This window comes from Leucopleurus acutus (genome assembly GCF_964270905.1).
Source record: "Leucopleurus acutus genome assembly, chromosome: 17".
In the NCBI taxonomy this organism is placed as follows: domain Eukaryota; kingdom Metazoa; phylum Chordata; class Mammalia; order Artiodactyla; family Delphinidae; genus Leucopleurus; species Leucopleurus acutus.
In genome coordinates, this window is record NC_139159.1 from 38,265,508 (window position 1) to 38,287,524 (window position 22,017).

At 35.0% G+C, this 22,017-nt stretch overlaps 1 protein-coding gene across 1 annotated transcript in view; it reads left to right on the plus strand.

Annotated features, from left to right (window-relative positions):
- Window positions 1-22,017, plus strand: part of NECAB1 (N-terminal EF-hand calcium binding protein 1) — a gene marked incomplete at both ends in the record, with an annotated part of 279,877 nt that overhangs the window by 218,788 nt on the left and 39,072 nt on the right. The window contains one exon of the mRNA XM_082858688.1: window positions 7,894-7,970. Coding sequence (XP_082714814.1) covers window positions 7,894-7,970 — 77 coding nt within the window. The remainder of the gene's footprint in view (window positions 1-7,893; window positions 7,971-22,017) is intronic.

Genomic DNA, 22,017 nt, shown 5'->3' on the forward strand with positions numbered 1-22,017 from the left:
TTTACAAAGAGATAGAAATGTCAGAAGTTTTTACAAAGAGATAGAAAATGTAAAGAAGAACCAAACAGAGATGAAGTATACAAAACTGAAATTAAAAATGCACTAGAAGGAATTAAAAATGCATTAGAAGGAATCAACAATAAATTGGATACTACAGAGGAACAAATCAGCAAGCTGGAAGACAGAGTAGTGAAATCACTCAAGCTGAATGGAAGAAAGGAAAAAAAGAAATAGAACTATTTATGAGACCACTGGGACTACATCAAGTGTACTAATATTTGCATTATAGGGGTCCCAGAAGACAATAGAGAGAGAGAAAGAGAAAGAGGCAGAGAACATAGTTGAACACAGTACTGACACCTTCCCTAATTTGGGAAATGAAACAGTAATTCAGGTCCAGGAATGACTGAAAGTTCCAAACAGGTTCAACCCAAAGTGACACAGTGAGAAGCATTATAATAAAATGGCAAAAATTAAAGATGAAGAGACAATATTAAAAGCAGTAAGGGAAAAGCAACAAATTACATATAAGGGAACTCCCATAGGCTATCAGCTTACTTATCAGCAGAAACTCTTCAGGCCAGGAAAAGTGACATGATACATTTAAAGTGATGAAAGGGGAAAACCTGTAAACAAGAATACTCTATACAGCAAAGCTTTCATTCAGATTTGAAGAAGAGGTCAAAAGTTTTACAAGAAAAATCTAAAAGACAGCATCACCACCAAGCCAGCTTCACAAGAAATGTTAAAGGGACTTTTCTAAGCAGAAAAGAAAAAGCCACAACTCGAAATATGAAAATTATGAAAGGAAAAATCTCATTAGTAAAGGGAAATATATAGTAAGATAATAAATCAACCACATATAAAGCTAGTAGGAAGGTTAATGGATAAAAGTAGTAAAATCATCTATATCCACAATAGTTAGGGGATATAAAAAACAAAAATGTAAAATATGATGTCAAAAACATTAAATGCGGGCATGGGAGTAAAAATGCAGAGTTGTTAAAATGGGTTTGAACTTAAAAGATTAACAACTTTTAATAGTCACGGATATATATATATATATATATATATATATATATATATATATATCCGTGACTATTTAAAGTCACCTATATATATATATATATATCAATATATCAGTGTATATATATATATATATATATATATATATATAAAACTCATGGTAACCACAAGCCAAAAATCTATAATAGATGTACACACAAAAAAAGAGAAAGGATTACAAACATAACATTAAAGATCAAATCACAAGGGAAGTCATCAAATCATAAGGGAAGGGAGCAAAAAAAAAAGAAGTAAGGAACAAAAAAGAACTTTAAAAATCCCAAAACAATTGACAAAATGGCAATAAGTACACACCGATTGATAATCTCTTTAAATGTCAATAACTAAGTGCTCCAATCAAAAGGCATAGAACGGCTGCTTGGAAACCAAAACAAGATCCATATGTATGCTGCCTATAAGAGACTCACTTCAGATCTAAAGACACAGACAGACTGAAAATGAGGGGATGGAAAAAAGATATTCATGCAAAAGAAAATGCAAAAAAACCTAGGGTAGCAATACTTATATTAGACAAAGTATGCTTCAAAACAAAGACTGTATAAGAAAAAGGACATTACATAATGATCAAGGGATCAATCCCAGAAGAAGATATAACAAAAGTAAATATATATAAGCCCAATGTAGGACACCTAGATATGTAAAGCAAATATTAACAGACATAAAGGGAGAAATTGATGATAACACAATAATACTAGGGGATGACTTAAACACCCTATTTATATCAATGGACAGATTATCCAAACAGAAAATCAATAAGGAAACACTGACCTTAAACAACACCTTAGACAAGATGGATTTAACAGATGTATATATGGGACATTCCATCCAAAAGCAGCAGATTACACATTCTTTTCAAGGATACATGGAACATTCTCCAGGAGAGATCACATGCTAGGCCACAAAATAAGTCTCAGTAAATTTAGGAAGACTGAAATAATATTAAGCAACTTTTCAACCACAATGCTATGAGACTAGAAATCAAGAAAAAAAAGTGCAAATAAACACAAACACATAGAGGCTAAAGAATATGCCTATAAAAAACCAATGCGTTGCTGGAAAAATCAAAGAAGAAATCAAAAAATAAATGGAGACAAATTAAAATGGAAACACAATGATCAAAAATCTATGGGATGCAGCATCAGCAGTTCTAAGAGGAAGTTTATAGCAATACAAGCTTACCTGAGGGAACAAGAAAAATCTCACATAAATAACCTTACCTTACACCTAAAGGACTAAGAAAGGAAGAAAAGACAAAACCTGAATTTAGTAGAAGGAAAGAAATCATAAAGATCAGAGAAGAAATAAATAAAACTGAGACTTAAAAACAGTAAAGAAAAAAAAAAAAACCACCAAAAACAAAAGACCAATGAGAGCAAGAGCAGGTTCTTTGAAAAGATAAACAAAATTGATAAACCTTTAGCCAGACTCATCAAGGAAAAGAGAGAGGACCCAAATCATTAAAATCAGAAATAAAACAGAAGTTATAACCAACACCAGAGAAATACAAAGGATCATAAGAGGTTACGATGAACAATTATATGCCAATAAAATGGACAATGTAGAAGAAATGAACATATTCAGAAGAAACAGAAAATATGAACAGACCAAATACCAGGAATGAAATTGAGACAGTAATAAAACTGCCCCCAAGAAACAAAAGTCCAGGAGCAGTTATCCTCACAGATGAATTCTACCAAATATTTAGAAAAGAGTTACCACCTATTCTTCTCAAGATATTCCAAAAAATTGCAGAGGAAGGGACACTTCCAAACTCATTCTGTGAGGCTAGCATCACCCTGATACCAAAACCTGAAAAGATATCACACACAAAAAGAAAACTTCAGGCCAATATGAACATAAATGTAAAAATCCTCAATAAAATGTTAGCAAACAAATTGAGCAATACATGAAAGGAATCATGAGCCATGATCAAGTAATATATTTATCCCAAGGATTCAAGGATGCTTCAATATCTGCAAAACAATCTATGTCATACATTATATTAAGAAACTGAAGAATAAATTTCATATAATCATCTCAATAACTGCAGAAAGGTTTTTGACAAAATTCAACATCCATTTATGATAAAAACTGTCCAGAAAGTGGGTATAGAGGGAACATTTCTCAACAAAACAAAGACCGTATATGACAACCCACATCATACTCAAAACAAAGGCCATATATTACAACCTACATCATACTCAATGGGGAGAAGCTGAAAGCATTTCCTCTAAGATCAGGAGCAAGACAAGGATGCCCACTCTCACGACTTCTCTTTAACGTAGTCTTGGAAGTCCTAGTCACAGAAATCAGACTAAAAAAAGAAATAAAAGGAACGCATACTGAAAAGGAAGAAGTAAAACTGTCAATATTTGAAGATGATATGACACTATACATAAGAAATCCTAAAGACACCACCAAAAAGCTACCAGAACTCAACAATGAATTTGGTAAGGTTTCAGGTTACAAAACGAATATACAGAAATCTGTTGCATTGCTATACACTAAAAACATAGTATCAGAATAGAAATTATGAAAACAATTCCCTTTATGATTCCATCAAAAAGAGTAAAATGCCTAGGAATAAATCTAACTAAGGAGGTACAAGACCTGTACTTCAAAAACTGACGAAAGTAATTGAAGATGAGACAAACAGATGGATAGACATTTCTCCAAAAAAGATATACAGATTGCCAACAAACACATGAAAGGATGCTCAACATCATTAATCATTGGATAAATGCAAATCAAAACCACAATGAGGTATCACCTCACACCAGTCAGAATGTCCATCATCAAAAATCTACAAACAATAAATGCTGGAGAGGGTGTGGAGAAGAGGGAACCTTCTTGTACTGTTGGTGGGAATGTAAATTGATAAAGCCACTATGGAAAACAGTATGGAGGTTCTTTAACAAACTAAAAATAGAACTACCATACGACCCAGCAATCCCACTACTGGGCATATACCCTGAGAAAACCATAATTCAAAAAGAGTCATGTATCACAATGTTCACTGCAGGACTATGTACAATAACCAGGACATGGAAGCACCCTAAGTGTCCATTGACAGATGAATGGATAAAGAAGATGTGGCACATATATACAATGGACTATTACTCAGCCATAAAAAGAAACAAAATTGAGTTATTTGTAGTGAGGTGGATGAACCTAGAGTCTGTCATACAGAATGAAGTATGTCAGAAAGAGAAAAAAAAATACCATATGATAACACATATATATGGAATCTAAAGAAAAAAAATGGTTCTGAAGAACCTAAGTGCAGGGCAGGAATAAAGACACAGACATAGAGAATGGACTTGAGGACACGGGGAGAGGGAAGTATAAGCTGGGACGAAGTGAGAGAGTGTCATGGACATACATTCACTACCAAATGTAAAATAGATAGCTAGTGGGAAGCAGCCACATAGCACAGGGAGAACAGCTTGGTTCTTTCTGACCACCTAGAGGGGTGGGATAGGGAGGGTGGGAGGGAGATGCAAGAGGGAGGAGAGGGAGGAGATATGGGGATATAGAATATGTATAGCTGATTCACTTTGTTATAAAGCAGAAACTAACACACCATTGTAAAGCAATTATACTCCAATAAAGATGTTAAAAGAAAGAAAGATATAAAATGTTCATGGATTAGAAGAATTAATATTGTTAAGATGACCATATTATCCAAGGCAATCTACAGACTCAGTGAAATCTCTATCAAAATATCACTGACATTTTTCACAGAGCTAGAACAAATAATTCTAAAAGGGCAAGGAAACACAAAAGACCCCAAATAGCCAAAACTATCTTGAGAAAGAAGAACACAGGCAGAGGTATCACACTCCCTGATTTCAAACTATGCTACAAATCTACAGTAATCAAAACAGTATGGTACTGGCACAAACCCACACACATAGATTAATGGAACAGAATTGAGAGCCCAGAAATGAACACACACTTTTATGGGCAAATAATCTTGTCTACGACAAAATATGCAAAAGTATACAGTGGGGAAAATACAGCTTCTTCAATAAATGGTGTTGGGAAAACTGAACAGTTACATGCAAAAGTATTAAACTGGACTACTCTCTCACACCATGCACAAAAATAAATTTAAAGTGGATTAAAAACTTAAATGTAAGACCTGAAACCATGAGACTTCTGGAGGAAAACACAGGCAGTGTACTCTTTGACATTAGTCTTAATAATTATCTCTCCTCAGGTAAGGGAAACAGAAGCAAATATAAACAAATGGGACTACATCAAACTAAAAATCTTTTGCACTGTGAAGAAAGTTATCAACAAAATCAAAAGTCCATCTACTGACTGGGAGAAAATATTTGCAAATGATGTATCTGATAACAGGTTAAGTATACAAAATATACAAAGAACTTATAAAACTCAACATCAAAAAAAAAAATACCCAAACAACCAGATTGAAAAATAGGCAGAAACTCTGAATAGACATTTTTCCAAAGACGGCATGCACATGAAAAAAATGTTCAATATCACTAATCATCAGGGAAATGTAAATCAAAACTGTAATGAGATATCACCTCACACCTTTCAGAATGGCTATTGTCAAAAAAACCCACAAATAACAAATGTTGGCAAGGATGTGGAGAAGAGGGAACTCTAGTGCACCATTAGTGGAAATGTAAATTGGTGCAGCCACTATGGAAAACAGTATGCAGTTTCTTCAAGAAACTAAAAATAAAACTACCAAATGATCCAACAGTTTCACTTCTGGGATTATGTCTGAAGAAAATGAAAACACTAATTCAAAAAGGTACATTCAATATTCATAGAAGCATTATTTACAATAGCCAAGATATGGAAGCAAACTAAGTGTCCATCAACAGATGAATGGATAAAGAAGATGTGATATATATATATATATATATATATACATACACACACATATGTATGTATGCAATGGAGTATGACTCAGCCATAAAAAAGAATGAAATATTGCCATTTGGAACAACATGGATGGACCTGGAGTGAAATAAGTCAGAAAGAGAAAGACAAATACTAAATATTATCACTTGTATGTGGAATATAAAAAATTAAACATGGGATATATGTTTATGTATAGCTGATTCACTTTGTTATACAGCAGAAACTAACACACCATTTAAAAGCAATTATACTCCAATAAAGATGTTTAAAAAAAATTAAACCATAGATTGTTCTTTCCATTTTTGTCATTTAGAAAACAGTATTAAGCCCAAAATATCCTTCTATGGGACTTTGTTGTGATAGCTGCCTTAAATTCTTTTAGGAGCAACCTAGAATGGAAAGATGTTAACTACTTTGCAAATTAAAATATAAACATAAACTTTGTTTACATATTTATAATATTTTATTGTAAAAGCACTCATTTTTAGTAGACACTTCTTTGTGGCAATGCTACTGCTTCTTTTTGCATCATAATTTATTTGGTGGGCTTTGAGAGGAGCTTCACTGAAGACAGTAGGTGGAGAAGTGAATTCTAATGTAAAGTACTACCCCCTTATAATTTAGGTCTTATCTTCCTAACATTCAAAGCTAAAACAAGGCTTTATAGTCTTAAATTCAATCACATTCTTCTATCAGGAAATATTAAAAAGTATTACTTCAGCAAATGTCTGTGAAAATGTTTTGAGCAAGCTGCCATAAGGATACACAAGGATACCAGGATGTTTGTGCAGGGGCTCACACCACAACTTACTCCTTCTTGCCTTTGCATAATAACATATATAACAGCAACAATAATAGCAGCAGAACTTACATAATGTTTATCCTGCTGTTAGATAGAGATGTGTGTGTGTATACACAGACATATTAAAAATACTAGGGGGCTTCCCTGGTGGAAGTGGTTGAGAGTCCGCCTGCCGATGCAGGGGACCCGGGTTCGTGCCCCGGTCTGGGAAGATCCCACATGCTGCGGAGCGGCTGGGCCTATGAGCCATGGCCGCTGAGCCTGCGCGTCCGGAGCCTGTGCTCCGCAACGGGGAGGCCACAGCAGTGAGAGGCCCGCATACCGCAAAATAAATAAAAAAATAAAAAATAAAAAAATAAAAATACTACATACATAGTACATGTACGTTTGTGTGTGTATATATACACATATGTATGTATGCATATGTGTATATATACACAATCCTCACAGTGAGGCTTGTGATATTATTATGCCCATTTAAAAATAAGAAAAGTGAGACCAGAGATGTTAAGTAATTTGACCAAAATCAGCAGGCTCCAGAGTTTGTACTCTTCACTGCTATGCCATGAACATAGTGTCCACTCAGGTTAGTCCCTAGGGAAGGAGATACCAGCTACCTTGCTCTTATACTTCTTTTTGATTAATAATTTATCCCTTGCTGTGTTCATGGCTATGATTTCCCTGGCTCCTGCCACTGCCCCAGAAGTAAGTTTAGAATTGTTTCTTGGTGCTTTCCTTTTTCTAAAAGAAAAATCAGCTACATTATGTGGTGGTAAAAATGGCTCAGCAGGATCTGTTCTTTTGAATATCAAAGGCCAGTGTAGGCAACAACATAAAAAAAATAGACATAAAAATGAACCCACTGGGATACATGGATCTATGGAAATCAATAACTTAGAAAGAACTCATGTGAATCTATCTATATACATATATATATATATATATATATATATATATATATATATATATATATATATTTAAATGTGGTGATTAGCCAGTGACACTGTGTTCTTCCTTCAGGGTAAAAGAAAAGCTCTGAGACACCAAAGCATTCCTGCTCTGTCTAGAGTTTAATATATTGCCCTCATGGTTTTCCCCTCAAGGCTTATTAGAAGAAGATAACCAGTGGATGACCCAGATAAACAGACTCCAGAAATTAATTGATAGACTGGAAAAGAAGGTGAGTGCTTCCTTTTCTTTCTTCTCCCTCTTAGTTTTCAGTAGATTATGACTCATTATTCCTTATTCCCCCAATATTCATGTCTGCCTGGATAGAATAGCGACCAGGATCTCTGTTATACTGCTTGATAGTTATTTGGGATTTTTGTTAAAGCAAATATAATGTTAATTCTCATTACCCCCATGCCAATCCCTAATTATAGTTAAAATAGTATATAGGGTTTAAAGTTAAATAAATCTACTGCATTGTCTGACTTTTAGGTTATCAATCATGTAAGGTAGCAGTGTGCTTGAATGATGCAAATGGCAGCTCTTGGGAATGACCTGATTGATGTCTTGGGAATGTTTCATAGTGATTCAGGGAAATGGCTGTGTGGTACACTAAAAGATGATATTGTACACTCAACTTCTAGAAATTATCATCTTAACTGATGATTTTTAGCATGAAAACTACCAAGTTAGCAAGCAAGTTAAGATATGATGAAGAGTTCTTCAGAACTATATTTTATGTTTCCAGTTATTGTATTTTTATTGACTAATTCAATTAGCACCAAGTAGTCCTGATATTATAGTTATATTCCTCTTAAGCAGCTTTAATGGAAGAGGCTGCTTTTGTTAATCAGTAAGAATATGTGTTTTCTGTGCATGCCAAGCATGAAGGAAGGAACCTTTATGCTTGAGAGAGAGTTTCTGACTTTGAAGGACCCAGAGTCTACCCGTAAAAATATTCTATATTCATAAAATGAATTAACAGATTTTTAAAAGTATGCAGTTGCACAAAACCAAGCTCATTGTTAATGCTCAGTAAATACTTAGTGACTGACTGAGACATGCCAAAGGAATGGAGCATATACTAAAATTTACAGTTGCTAACCTGAAGGAATAATCACTGCAAGCTGGGAAGGACCACTTGTGTCAGGAAGGGCTTACCAGGGGCCTTTAGAAATGATGACAATTAGGAAGTTTGAGTGCAAGTAACAGAAATTACCTCTTTAATAAAAAAGAAATCTCTAGAAGGAAATGGGAGTGTTCACGAATCAACAGACAGTCTAGAGATCTAGACTTAGGAAGTCAGTAGACAAGATAAGTCTAGAGATGTAGGTAAGCAAGAAATACTCACCAGTCTCTCAGGTTGTCTCCACTGTAATAAATGAGTTTCAACAATTTCCAGTCTATGGACATTCTGCTCAAGATTCCACTTTCCAGGAGGGAGAGTCTGGTTTGTCTTGTTATGGTTGCATGCAGGTCTCTTAGATAAGGAAGGAGAGAAAACCTTGGTTAACAGTCAAGTATTAAAATGAGATGAGATCATTCACTGAAGGAAATTGTATTGTCACTAAAATCAGAATAAATGTTAGTCAGCTAACAAACTAATAAGTATTTGCTATGGGAAAATAAATTTTTAGTAAACAGAGAGCAGTTGGAGAGGGCATTCAGGTAAGGTGATGGCATGAGCAAAGGTTAAGTAGACCAACCTGGTTAGAGTCTTCCATTTAGGGACATAGTGACAAATAAGATTATATGAAAGGATGGGGCTGAATTATGGATGGCCTTAAATAACAGACTAAGGAATTTGGACTTGATCTTGGAGACAACAGGAGGCATTTATTATTTTTCAACAGATAAGTGACATAATAAAAAAGATCCTTTAGATAGAAAATTGGACAGCAAGAATATGAAATCGATTCAAACAAGAAGATTCAAAGTCAGAGCTACCAAAGCCAGCTATAACAGTGACATTAAAGGGCAGGCTGTATACCTGAGCCCACTGGGATCAAGTATAGTAAAAGATGGGCCTGGACTAAGTGACTAAAAAGAAAATGGCAGATTTGAAAGACTTGAGGTGAAATTAACAGGACCATTGAATGGGTATGATGGGTAAAAGGGTAGTTTCAAATAGGAGTCTGAGGATTTGAGCCCAAGTGTCTGAGACAATTATACCACTAACAGACAAGGGAGAGACAGTGAGAGATAATTGGTGAGGTAAAGTGAGGAGGTGAACTGGTTTATTAAATTTCAAGATATAATAGGACATCTAAGTAGAAATATCCAGTTAGATTAGTATTTAAGAAGCCAGGACAACAGATTGAGATCTTGAGAGCCATCTCCCAGAGGTGAAACCTCATGTCCTAAGGATGGGTAAGGTCTCTGAAATGGAGATTCTGTACAAAGAAGAACCACGTCTAGAGGAAACAACTTTGGAGAGTTCCAGTCCCTCTGCCACCACATCACTGTTCACTAAATTTAAATTGACCACTTATGGGGACAAATAACATAAACTAAGAGTTTGCTGCAAGTCAAATTTCCTCCTTTCTAATTTCATTAATTGATGTGTGAATTGAGATTAAAATGCTTGATAATAAAAATAGAGGCCATACAAATTAGTTTTCCAATGGTGGAAGTCTTGGAAATGCAGGACCCTATTTAAAAACCAAACCTTGTTAAAACATAAAGATTCAGTTGTTAAATAAGTTTGGATTCATTTAAAGAATACAAATACCTCTTTTTAAAATCGTTTGGAAGTCCTTGGCAAAGCTCTTTCTTCTGGTGTCATAAATGTATGTCATTCTTTTTAAAGGGGTAGCTCAAACTCAGGTCATGGCTTTTTTTCCAACTTAAAATCAAAGTATTGTCATGTCTCCTTCTTTTCTAGGCTTTTTTCTCCCTTCATTCCTATGAAATCATTTCATTATGAGAACAGTGGCTGAGAGGTTTGCTGAAAGTACAATGTGATGGTCTTAAACATGGGGCTCCAGCTGTGTGGGGCTCAGCATGATCTGTCTAAATGAAAGGAGAAGCAGTGCAAGTTGGGTTTTTTTCTACAACTTGTTCTGTACTATGCTGAATTAGGTTTTTAGAGGAAAAACTTCCAATTGACAAACAGAAGCTAAGTGCATATTATATTTTACTGATGGCTGTCTTGTCTTCTCAGTTGTTAGCACTAGGTTTGATCTCCACATTAAAAGGGAATGTACTTACAGTGGAAGCCATACTGTCTTTTCTCACCACTAAGTATCTATGATAAATCTTTCCTGCACTGTAAACCAAGCCCAATACCATTTATGTGGGGGAAAAATAACCTTTGAAATTTCTACAAGTCTCTTCAGACATTCCTTTTTTCCACTTCAGCCTCTCTGAGTATTTATGGGATATATTGAGATTACATCCCATGTTTTGCTTGAACTCTGCAGAAACCAGTGTTCAATGCTTAAACAAAACAACAACAAAGTCCCTTTAATCTTCATGAAGTCTTAAGTATACCATCAGATCACAGGATATCCATATTTAAAGGGATATAATTAAGGATGTCACACTCATACAACTTGTTTTAAGTTTTTTACCTTAGATTAAAGAAAGTAGAACTGAAAAGTGTGCCTGAGTTGTTATTAGGGAAACAGCAGTCAAAGACATCACTATTGTTACAGTTTCTGTATGCAGAGTACTTTTAAAGATTCAATTCACATCTATATGCATTATATGTTTGTCTTCACAGAAGAGCTAGGATTTAAATGGGCATTCATTCAGCCACTTGTTTATTCAACTAACATTTATTGAGTACCCACTTTATGCAAGGTACTATTCTGACAGTGAGAATATAGCAGTGATCAAAACAGGTAAGGTCCTTGGTCTCTGGAGAGACAGACAAACCCCAAGTAAACAAATTCGTGAAATGAAGTAATTTCGGATAGTGTAAAGTACTATGAAGAAAATGTAGGACAATGTGATGAAGATGGAGGGTTGGATACTTAAAGTGAGTAATCTGAGAAGGTCACTTTAAGGATGTGATATTTGAGTTGAAGTTAGAAAAATAAGGAAGAGCCAACTAGAGGAAAACCTAGGGATAGAGAATATAAGGCAGTGGAAATAGTAAAAGTGAATTGCAGAGAAATTAAATAACTTGCATAAAGTTCACCACAAGAGAACTGCATAGCTAGAGCTATGTAGCTCTGTTATTAACAGGCTTATACTATTTCAGGCAGTCTGGATTTCTATAACTTTCTATTTATTTCTTATCTATTTGAAGGAATTATTGTGCATAATCCTCACTTGTTTTCCAGTTATGAGAAATAATTGACATACATCACTATTTAAATGTAAAGCATACAGCATGATGGCTTTATTTACATATAAGGTGAAATAATTACCACAATACGTTCGTTAACATCCATCTTCTCATACAGGTACAATAAAAAGGAAAGGAAGAAAAAAAGAAGGGAAAAATGTTTATCTTCTTAGGATTTACTCTTTTAACTTTCCTACATGCCATACAGCAGTGTTAACTATAGTCATCATGTTGTAGCATTACATCATTAATACTTATTTATCTTATAACTGGAAGAAGTTTGTACCTTTTGCCTATCTTCATCCTATTCCCCTCCTCCCACTCTCTACCTCTGGTAACCAAAAATCTGATCTCTTTTTCTATGAGTTTGGGGTTTTTGTTTTTATTTTTTTTAGATTCCACATATAAATTAAATCATACAGTACAGTATTTGTCTTTCTCTGTCTTATTTCTCTTAGCAAAATATCTTCAAGGCTCATCCCTGTGGTCACAAATGGTAGGATTTCCTTGTTTTTTGTGGCTGAATAATATTCCATTATACATGTATGTGTGTATATATATATATATATATATATATATATATATATATATATATATATATATCACATGTTCTTTATCCATTCACCCATCGATGGACAATTAGGTTGTTTCCATGTCTTGGCCTCTATAAATAATGCTGGTATGAACATAAGGGTGCAAATATCTTTTCGACGTAGTGTTTTCATTACCTTTGAATATACTTCAGAAATGGAATTGCTAGATCATATGGTAGTTCAGTATTTAATTTTTTGAGGAACGTGAGAAAGCCATACTGCTTTCCATAGTGGATGCACCAATTTACAATCTACCAACAATGCACAAGAATTCCCTTTTTCCACATTCTTGCCATCATGTTATCTCTTGTTTTTTTTTATGATGGTCATTCGAATAGACATGAGTGATATCTCAGTGTGGTTTTACTTTGCTTTTCCTTAATGAGTAGTGATGTTGGTCATCTTTTCATGTACATGTTGACCTTTCATATATCTTCTTTGGAGAAATGTCTATTCAGGTCCTTTGCCCATTTTTTTTTTTTTGCTATTGAATTATATGAGTTCTTTATGTATTTTGAACGTTAACCCTTATCAGATATATGGTTTTCAAATATTTTGTTCCCATTCCAAAGTTTGTCTTTTCACTTTATTGATTTATTTTCCTGTTGTTGTTGTTTACTGTGCAGAAGCTTTTTAGTTTGATGTAATCCCACTTGTTTATTTTTTATTTATTTGTTTGTGCTTCAGGTGACATATCCAAAAATCATTACCAAGAATCATGTCAGGGAGCTTTATTACTATGTTTTCTTCTAGGAGTTTCATGGTTTCAGGTCTTACATTTAAATCCTTAGTCCATTTTGAGTTAATTTTGTGAGTGGTGTAAGATATGGGTCCAATTTCATTCTTTTACATGTGAATATCCAATTATCCCAGAATAATTTATTAAAAAGACTTTCTTTTCTCCACTGAGTATTCTTCCCTATTAAATATTAGTGGATTGTATATGCTTGGTCTTATTTCTGGGCTCTCAATTCTATTCCGTCGGTCTTTTGTGTGTTATTATGCTAGTAGCATACTGTTTGATGGCTTTAGCTTTATAGTATTACTTGAAATCAGGAAGTATGATCTCTCCTGCTCTTTTCTTCTTTCTCAGCATTTCTTTGGCTATTCAGCATTTTTTGTGGTTCATATAACTTTTAGGAGTGTTTTTTCTACCTCTGTAAAAGATGCCATTGGAATATGGATAAGGATTTTATTGAATCTATAGATGTCTTTTGGTAGTATTGACGTTTTAACAATATTAATTCTTCCAATTCATGAATACAGAATACCCTTCTACTTATTTGTATTTTTGTATTTTCTTTGATTTCTTTCATCAATGTCTTTCAGTCTTCACAGTAGAGAAATTTCACTTGCTTAGTTAAATGTATTCCTAAGCATTTTTTATGCTGTTGTAAATAGGATTGATTTCTTTATTTTTTTTCAGAAAATTCACTGTAGGCATATAGAAATGCTACTGATTTTTGTATGTTAATTTCATATCTTGAAACTTTATTGAATTCCTTGATTAGATCTGACAGGTTTTTTTTGTTACATCTTTAAGATTTTTGTTTATAAAACCAAGCCATCTGCAAATAGAGATGGTTTTATTTCTTCATTTACTTTTATTTCTCTTTCTTGCCTGATTTCTCTAGGTAGGATTTCTAGTACTATTTTGAATAGGAGTGGTGAGAATTGACACCCTTGTCTTATTCCTGATCCTTAGAGGAAAAGGTTTCACCCTTTCACCATTAGTATGATGTTGAGGAAGCTGTGGGCTTGTCATATATGACTTTTATTATGTTGAGATATGTTCCTTTTATGACTTTTTGTTAAGGGCTTTTATTATGAATTTATGTTACATTTTATCAAATGATTTTTCTGTGTCTATTGAGATGATTATATGATTTTTTTTCTTTCTGTTAAGATGATGCATCACACTGATTTATTTGCATATGTTGAACCATCCTTGCATCCCAGGGATAAATCCCACTTGATCATGATAAATGATTCTTTTAATGTGCTGCTGAATTTGGTTTGCTAGTATTTTATTGAAATTTTTGCATCTATAATTATCAGGGGTATTGACCTATAGCTGTCATTTCTACTAGTGTCCTTTTTTGGTTTTAGTCTCACGATAATGCTGGCCTCATAAAATAAATTTGGGAGTACTCTCTCCTCTATTTCTGGAAAAATTTGAGAAGCATTGGTTTTAATTCTTCTTTAAATGTTTGGTAAAATTCATGAGTGAAGCCATCTGGTCCTGGACTTTTGTTTGTTGGGAGGTTTTTGATTACTGATTCAATCCCTTTACTAGTAAATGGTCTATTCAGATTTTATATTTCTTCCCAATTCAGTCTTGGTAAATGATATGTTTCTAAGAATTTTTCCATTTATTCTAGGTTGCCCAGTTTGTTAGCATATAGTTGGCTGTTGTGATCCTTTGAATTCTGTGGTATCAGTTATAATGTCTGCTTTTTCAATTATAATTTTGTTGATTTGTGTCCTTTCTCTTTTTCCCTTGGTTAGTCTAGCTAAGGGTTTGTCAATTTTTCTTATCTTTTCAAAGAACTAACTCTTAGTTTGGATAATCTTTCCAATTGTTTTTCTGTTCTCTATTTCATTTATTTCTGTTCTAATCTTTATTATTTTCTTTCTTCTGTTAACTTTGTGCTCTGATCTTCTTTTTCTAGTTTTTGAAGCTGTAGAGTTAGGTTGTTTATTTGGGATCTTTCTTACTTCTTAAGTAGGTGTTTATTGCTATGAACCTCCCTCTTAGAACTGCTTTTGCTGCATCCCACAGGTTCTGGTGTGTTGCATTTTCACTTTATTGTCTCAAAAATTTTATTTCCTCTTTAACTTCTTCTTTGATCCATTGGTTGTTTAAGACAGTGTTGTTTAATTTCCTTGTTTTCATGAATTTTTCAGTTTTCTTCTTCTTATTGATTCCTACTTTCATGCCATTGTGGTCACAAAAGATACTTGGTATGTTTTTTTTTTTTTTTTTTTTGTGGTACGCAGGCCTCTCACTGTTGTGGCCTCTCCCATTGCGGAGCACAGGCTCCGGACGCACAGGCTCAGTGGCCATGGTTCATGGGCCCAGCCGCTCTGCGGCATGTGGGATCTTCCCGGACTGGGGCACGAACCCATGTTCCCTGCATCGGCAAGCAGACTCTCAACCACTGCGCCACCAGGGAAGCCCACTTGATATGATTTTAATCTTCTTTAATTGCTAAGACTTGATTTGTGGCTTAACGTATGGTCCATTCTAGAATTTTGTTGTACACCTGAGAAAAATATATATTCTGCTATTGAGAGATAGAATGATCTATATATGAATATTAGGATCATTTAGTCTTTAATGTTGTTTGAATCTGTTGTTTTTTTACTGATTCTCTGTCTGCATGAAATGTCCATCGACAGATGAATGGATAAAGAAGATGTGGTACATATATACAATGGAATATTACTCAGCCATAAAAAAGGAACAAAATTGGGTCATTTGTAGAGATGTGGATGGAACTAGAGTCTGTCATACGGAGTGAAACAAGTCAGAAAGAGAAAAACAAACACTGTATATAAACGCATATATGTGGAATCTAGAAAAATGATACAGATGAACCTATGTGCAGGGCAGAAATAGAGACACAGACATAGAGAACGGATGTGTGGGCATGGGGTGGGGGAAGGGGAGAGTGGGATGAATTAGGAGATTAGGATTGACATATATACACTACCATGTGTAAAATAGATAACTAGTGGGAACCAGCTGTATAGCACAGGGAGCTCAGCTCTTTGCTCTGTGGTGACCTAGATAGGTGGGACTGGGAGTAGAGGAGTGGGAGGGAGGTCCAAGAGAGAAGGCATGTATGAATACATATAGTTGATTCACCTCATTGTACAGCAAAAACTAATACAACATTGTAAAGCAATTATACTCCAATAAAATAAATAAATAATTAAAATAAAAGTAGGGTAATAAAGCCCCCAACTAGTATTGTATTACTGTCTATTTCTCCTTTTAGCTCTGTCAGTTGGCTTTATATATTTAGGTACTCCAATGTTGGGTGCATAAATATTTACAGTTCTTACATCTTCTTGATATATTGATTTTTTTATCATTATATATTGACACCCTTTGTCTTTATTCACCATTTTTCGTTTAAAGTCAATTTTGTCTAAGTATAGCTACCTCTGCTTTCTGTTGTTATTATTTGCTTGAAATGTCTCTTTCCATCCCTTAACTCTCAGTCTATATGTGCTTTTAATGCTAAAGTAAGACTCCTGTAGGCAGCATATTATTAGCTCTTGGTTTTTTTTTAATCCATTCAGCCATTCAATGTCTTTTCTTTTTTATCAGATTATAATCACTTTACAATGTTGTGTTAGTTTCTGCTGTACAATGAAGTGAATCAGCTATATGTATACACGTATCCCCTCCCCCATGGACCTGCCTCTCACCACCCCATCCCACCCATCTAGGTCATCATAGAGCAAAACCCTGAGCTCCCTGTGCTATAAAGCAGGTTCCCACTAGCTATCTATTTTACACATGGTAGAGTATATTTGTCAATCCTAATCTCCTAACTCATCCCACCTTCCCCTTTCCCCCCTTGGTGTCCATACATTTGTTTTCTACATCTGTGTCTCTATTTCTGCCTTGCAAACCAGTTTATCTGTACCATTTTTCTAGATTCCACATATATGCATTAATATACGATATTTGTTTTTCCTTTTCTGACTTACTTCACCCTTTATGACAGACTCTAGGTCCATCCATATCTCTGCAAATGACCCAAATTCATTCCTTTTTATGGCTGAGTAATATGCCATTGTATATATGTACCACATCTTCTTTATCAATTCATCTGTTCTCCAAAGTGGCTGTATCCATTTACATTCCCACCAACAGTGCAAGAGGGTTCCCTTTTCTCCACACCATCTCCAACATTTATTGTTTGTAGATTTATTGATGATGGCCATTCTAACCAGTGAGAGGTGATACCTCACTATAATACTGATTTGCAGTTCTCTAATAATCAGTGAGGTTGAGCATCTTTTCACGTGTCTCTTGGCCAACTGTATGTCTTCTTTGGCTAAATGTCTATTTAGGTCTTCTGCCCATTTTTTGATTGGGTTGTTTGGTTTTTTTATATCGAGCTCCATGATCTGTTTGTATATTTTGGAGATTAATCCTTTGTCTGTTGTTTCATTTGCAAATATTTTCTCCCATTCTGAGGGTTGTCTTTTTGTCTTGTTTATTGTCTTTGCTGTGCAAAAGTTTTTAAGTTCAGTTAGGTCCCATTTGTTTATTTTTGTTTTTATTTTCATTACTCTAGGAGGTGGGTCAAAAAAGATCTTGCTGTGGTTTAAGTCAGAGAGTGTTTTTCCTATGTTTTCCTCTAAGAGTTTTATAGTGTCTGGTCTTATATTTAGGTCTTTAATCCATTTTGAGTTTATTTTTGTGTATGGTGTAAGGGACTGTTCTAACTTCATTCTTTTACATGTAGCTGTCCAGTTTTCCCACCCCCCACTTTTTGAAGAGACTTTCTTTTCTCCATTGTATATTCTTGCCTCCTTTGTCACAGATTAGGTGACCATAGGTGCATTGATTTATCTCTGGGCTTTCTATCCTGTAGAAATTTATCTATATTTGAATTCATCTATATTTGAATGTTTGTGCCAGCACCATACTGTCTTGATTACTGTAGCTTTGTAGTATAGTCTGAAGTCAGGGAGCTGATTCCTCCAGCTCCGTTTTTTGTTCTCAAGATTGGTTTGGCTATTCAGGGTCTTTTGTGTTTCCATACAGGTTGTAAAATTTTATGTTCTATACTGTGAAGAATGCTGTTGGCAATTTGATAGGGATTGCATTGAATCTGTACATTGCTTTGGGTAGTACAGTTACTTTCACAATATTGATCCTTCCAATCCAAGAACATGGTATATTTCTCCATCTGTTTGTGTCCTTTTTGATTTCTTGCAACAGTGTTTCATAGTTTTCTGACAACAAGTCTTTTGCCTCCTCGGGTAGGTTTATTCCTAGATATTTTATCATTTTTGTTGCGATGGTAAGTGGGAGTGTTTCCTTAATTTCTGTTTCTGATTTTTCATTGTTAGTGTATGGGAATGCAAGAGATTTCTGTGCATCAATTTTGTATCCTGCACTTTACCAAATTCATTGATTAAGTCTAATAGTTTTCTTGCGGCATCTTTAAGATTTTCTATGTAGAGTATCATGTTATCTGCGAACAGTGACAGTTTTACTTCTTCTTTTCCAATTCATATTACTTTTATTTCTTTTTCTTCTCTGATTGCCATGCTAGGACTTCCAAAACTATGTTGAATAAGAGTGGTGAGAGTGGACATCCTTGTTTTGTTCCTGATCTTAGAGGAAATGATTTCAGTTTTTCACCATTGAGAACAATGTTGGCTGTTGGTTTGTCATTTATGGCCTTTATTATGTTCAGGTAGGTTCCCTCTATGCCCACTTTCTGGAGAGTTTTTTTTTTTTTTTTTTTTTTGCGGTACGCGGGCCTCTCCCTGCTGTGGCCTCTCCCGTTGCGGAGCACAGGCTCCCGACGCGCAGGCTCAGCGGCCATGGCCCACTGGCCCAGCCGCTCCACGGCACACGGGATCCTCCCGGGCCGGGGCACGAACCCGCATCCCCTGCATCGGCAGGCGGACTCTCAACCACTGCGCCACCAGGGAAGCCCCTGGAGAGTTTTTATCATAAACGAGTATTGAATATTTTCAAAAGCTTTTTCTACATGTATTGAAATGATCATATGGTTTTCATTCTTTAATTTGTTAATATGGTGTATCACATTGATTTGCGTACATTGAAGAATCCTTGCATTCCTGGGATAAATCCCACTTGATCATGGTGTATGATCCTTTAATATGTTGTTGGATTCTGTTTGCTAGTATTTTGTTCAGAATTCGCCTATGTAGCCATCTGGTCTTGGACTTTTGTTTGTTGAAAAGTTTTTAAGTATAGTTTCAGCTTCATTACTTGTGATTCGTTTGTTTATATTTTCTAATTCTTCCTTGTTCAGGCTTGGAAAGTTGTACCTTTCCAAGAATTTGTCCATTTCTTCCATGTTGTCCATTTTATTGGCATAGAGTTGCTTGTAGTAATCTCTTATGATCCTTTGTATTTCTGCAGTGTCTGTTGTAATTTCTCCTTTTTCATTTCTAATTTTATTGATTTGAGTCCTCTCCCTTTTTGTCTCTTTGAGTCTGGCTATAGGTTTATCAATTTCGTTTTCTCAAAGAAGTAACTTTTAGTTTTATTGATCTTTGCTATTGTTTTCTTCATTTGTATTTCATTTATTCCTGCTCTGATCTTTATGATTTTTTTCCGTCTACTAACATTGAGTTTTGTTTGTTCTTCTTTCTTTAGTGGCTTTAGGTGTAAGGTTAGATTGTTTTTTTGAGATTTTTCTTGTTTCTTGAGGTAGGACTGTATTGCTATAAACTTCCCTCTTAGAACTGCTTTTGCTGAATTCCATAGCTTTTGGGTCATTGTGTTTTCATTGTCATTTGTTTATGTTTATTTTTTAATTTCCTCTTTGATTTCTTCAGTGATTTCTTGGTTATTTAGCAGCACACTGTTTAGCCTCTGTGTGTTTGTGTTTTTTAGTTGTTGTTGTTTTTTTTCCCTGTAATTGATTTCTAATCTCATAGCATTGTGGTCGAAAAAGATGCTTGATATGATTTCAATTTTCTTAAAATTTCCAAGGCTTGATATGTGACATATCCTGGAGAATAGTGTGCACTTGAGAAGAAAGTGTATTCTGCCACTTTCAGGTGGAATGTCCTATAAATATCAATTAAATCTATCTGGTCTACTGTGTCATTTGAACTCTGTGTTTCCTTACTTATTTTCTGTCTGGAAGATCTGTCCATTGGTGTAAGTGGGGTGTTAAAGTCCCCCACTATTATTGTGTTACTGTTGATTTCCCCTTTTATGGCTGTTAGCCTTTGACTTATATATTGAGGTGCTCCTATGTTAGGTGCATAAATGTTTATAATTTTTATATCTTCTTCTTGGATTGATCCCTTGATCATTATCTAGTGTCCTTCCTTATCTCTAGTAACAGTTTTTGTTTTAAAATCTATTTTATCTGACATGAGTATTGCTACTCCAGCCTTCTTTTGATTTCCATTTGCATGGAATATCTTTTTCTATCCCTTCACTTTCAGTGTGTATGTGTCCCTAGGTCTAAAGTGGGTCTCTTGTAGACAACACAAGTCTTGTTTTTGTATCCATTCAGCTAGTCTGTGTCTTTAGGTTGGAGCATTTAATCCATTTACATTTAAGGTAATTATCGATATGTATGCTCCTATTACCAATTTCTTAATTGTTTGGATTTGTTTTTGTATGTCTTTTCCTTCTCTTGTGTTTCCTGCCTGCAGAAGTTCCTTTAGCATTTGTTGTAACGCTGGTTTGGTTGTGCTAAATTCTCTTAGCTTTTGCTTGTTTGTAAAGCTTTTGATTTCTCCTTCAAATCTGAATAAGATCCTTACTGGGTAGAGTAATTTTTGTTGTACGTTTTTCCCTTTCATAACTAAATATATCCTGCCACTCCCTTCTCGCCTGCTGTGTTTCTCCTGAAAAATCTGCTGATAACCTTATGGGGATTCCCTTGTATATTATTTGTTGCATTTCCCTTGCTGCTTTCAATATTTTTTTCTTTGCATTGAATTTTTGTTAGTTTAATTAATATGTGTCTTGGTATGTTTCTCTTAAGGTTTATACTGTTTGGGACTCTCTGCACTTCCTGCACTTGGGTGGCTATTTCCTTTCCATGTTAGGGAAGGTTTTTACTTATAATCTCTTCAAATATTTTCTCATATCCTTTCTCTTTCTCTTCTTCTTTAAGGACTCCTATAATTCGAATGTTGGTGCGTTTAATGTTGTCCCAAAAGTCTCTGAGACTGTCGTCAATTCTCTTCATTCTTTTTTCTTTATTCTGCTCCTCGGCAGTTATTTCCACCATTCTGTCTTCCATCTCACTTATTCATTCTTTTGCCTCAATTATTCTGCTATCGATTCCTTCTAGTGTATTTTTTTTTTTTTTTTACCGGTATGCGGGCCTCTCACTGTTGTGGCCCCTTCCATTGCGGAGCACAGGCTCTGGACACGCAGGCTCAGCGGCCATGGCTCACGGGCCCAGCTGCTTCGCGGCATGTGGGATCTTCCTGAACCAGGTCACGAACCCGTGTCCCCTGCATCGGCAGGCGGACTCTCAACCACTGCGCCACAAGGGGAGCCCCCTTCTAGTGTATTTTTCATTTCAGTTATTATGTTGTTCATCACTGTTTGCTTGCTTTTTAGTTCTTCTCTGTCTTTGTTCAACATTTCTTGTATTTTCTTGATCCATGCCTCCATTATATTTCCGAGATTT